This window comes from Caenorhabditis remanei, chromosome X (assembly GCF_010183535.1).
Source record: "Caenorhabditis remanei strain PX506 chromosome X, whole genome shotgun sequence".
Lineage (NCBI taxonomy): Eukaryota > Metazoa > Nematoda > Chromadorea > Rhabditida > Rhabditidae > Caenorhabditis > Caenorhabditis remanei.
Genome location: NC_071333.1, coordinates 21,324,112 through 21,326,314, shown reverse-complemented (window position 1 = coordinate 21,326,314; position 2,203 = coordinate 21,324,112). Strand labels below are relative to the sequence as shown.

The 2,203-nt window shown below is 39.1% G+C and overlaps 1 protein-coding gene across 1 annotated transcript; it reads right to left on the bottom strand.

Annotated features, from left to right (window-relative positions):
- Positions 1–452: 452 nt before the first annotated feature.
- On the bottom strand, positions 453–2,203 carry GCK72_026262 (uncharacterized protein; the record flags this gene model as incomplete). Its single annotated transcript, XM_053736783.1, has 8 exons — positions 453–484; positions 580–694; positions 739–1,116; positions 1,172–1,393; positions 1,442–1,560; positions 1,630–1,789; positions 1,837–2,058; positions 2,105–2,203. The coding sequence occupies 8 exons, from the start codon at positions 2,201–2,203 to the stop codon at positions 453–455; spliced, it is 1,347 nt and encodes a 448-aa protein (XP_053580349.1).

The window sequence follows — 2,203 nt, the reverse complement described above, 5'->3', positions numbered from 1 at the left end:
TATTTTGTATAACCCGCTATTAGAGTTTACCCTTTGTCTTTAACCACCCTTCCACGTATTACTTTCTTATATTTATTCAAAATGTCTTTTAAATCGGTAAACCTATATTACTGTGCTATTCCCCTGTTACCAGTCATTATTTTATATTGTTGCCCCGCATTTCTCACTATGAACCCACCCTTTGAATGATCTCGTGAGGGGACGACGAAAAATTTTACCCGGATAATCGTGAAATAATTTAAATGCGAAAATACAGAAGACGGGTTTATTTAAAAAACTACAATAGCAAAAAAGATACGCATAAATTGGATATATCATAGTGACTGCGGAAAACTTCATAATTAAAAAACGTTTAGTCGTGATGGCGATAACCAGAGAAAAGACCCGTAGAGTATGATATGTCGAAGATTACGTTCAAATGACAGTAGATGGAGAACTGTAGGAATCTTTTATCACTTATCGTTTTGTCCTGTGTGCTTTCCATCTGAAACATAACGAAATGAAGTGTGATTTCAGACAGTGGTCAGGTGATTAAACAATCGTGATTCTTTTAACATGCCCTCCCTGTAAGCGACTCACTCTTTCCTGGTTTCTCAACACTCTTTTCCTCTTGTTGCTGGGTATGGACATCCAAGACGTTGCCGTGTTCTTTTTTCAATTCAAGTTGTTCAAACATGTAGCTAAGAGCTTCTTGCTGGAAAAAAATTACTGAAACATTTATACCGTATCTCTATATACCTGCACATCTCTAATGAACTTTCGATCAACTCTCGGAATTGTAGCCATGAGAGCAGTTATGGTTGCCTCAGCAATGCCAGCGACAAAATCGTGCAACTTGACATCATTTTGAACTATGCTGTGAAGCCATCCGAGTGTGAGCAATGCTCTGAGCATCCATACTGGCAGAGCCGGCAAGTTCATATTCACAAATACGTAAACCGGCAAGTTGAAAGCTGCAGCAAGTTCTTTGTACTCGTCATAACCAACCAGATTATTTGCACTCTGGCTATGGTACAGTATGTCGACCTTCGTTTTTTTGCCATTGTGGAAATTGGAGGAGTCTCGATTCATAAGAACAATGAGGTTGACAACAGTGTGAAACGCCATGTAATCACCCTAAATATTTAAACAAAAGTTAACTGAAAATTTTAATTGTAATTTAATTGCTTACACTTGGACCTAGAGTGCAAGAACCGATGACCCCAATGGTATGGGATCTCACACTTAGTGAAACTCCTTCCCAATTCACGCCGCACACTAAGTGTTGAAACATGTACAGTATGGCCTGTTTTTTGTCCAGCATTGGAGTACTAAAAGCATTAAGAATTTTGAACGGTGTACCCGTCATTTCAAGTGATCTCCATCCGATGACGTGAACGGGATCGTCAACAAGCTGAAACAATAAAAAATTCACTTAGAGTTCTATACTTTAAACTCTTACTGTCAATAACGACTTGTCAACATCATATTCTTTGAGCAACTTTTCCAAGTCGTTAAGCGTGATAGTGGAAACAAATTGTTCGAGTGGATTCAACCTTTTGAAAATGTTTTCTTGCTCATCTGGAATATTTGTTTTCTTCACACTCGGGCTTTGCTAGGGAAACTATAACATCAACTCATTAAACTAACCTGCAGCGTTTTCGAAAGGCATTCCCTGTTGTTCTCTCAGAAATGGGATCATAATCGCCACCTCATCAGCAAAAACTCGAGAATCCCCTGGTTGCTCATCGCCCATCACATTAGCAGAGATTACACGAAGGTAAAATTTTTTCTGGACACCACCGCCAAACTGAAAATGAACTTTATTGAAAAAATTTAATTTCAAGCAACTATTACCATTTTCAGCATCTTCGCAAACGTCTCAAAAGTCCCGAAGAAGTCTGCACACGTTTTCCACGTGAATCCCGGAAAATGCGATTCCACTTGTTCGGCTGCACGAAATTCGTCGTAATCGATCAGAAAATAATCAATTTTCTGAGTTTTGCGAATGTCTTCTGGGAGTGCATAATGAATGGGAAGCAGCTGAAGGGATTTATCATCCGAGATCACCCAGTTGGTCTGTAATTACGTAATTAAATCAGGAGTTTATGCAATATTAACTCACCAACGAGTTGCGATACTTCGGATCTTTTCCGAGTGTCTTACCAGACATTGAGAAGACTTTCCATTTGGTATCGTCGTTTTTATGCGTCGGTTCCGACAT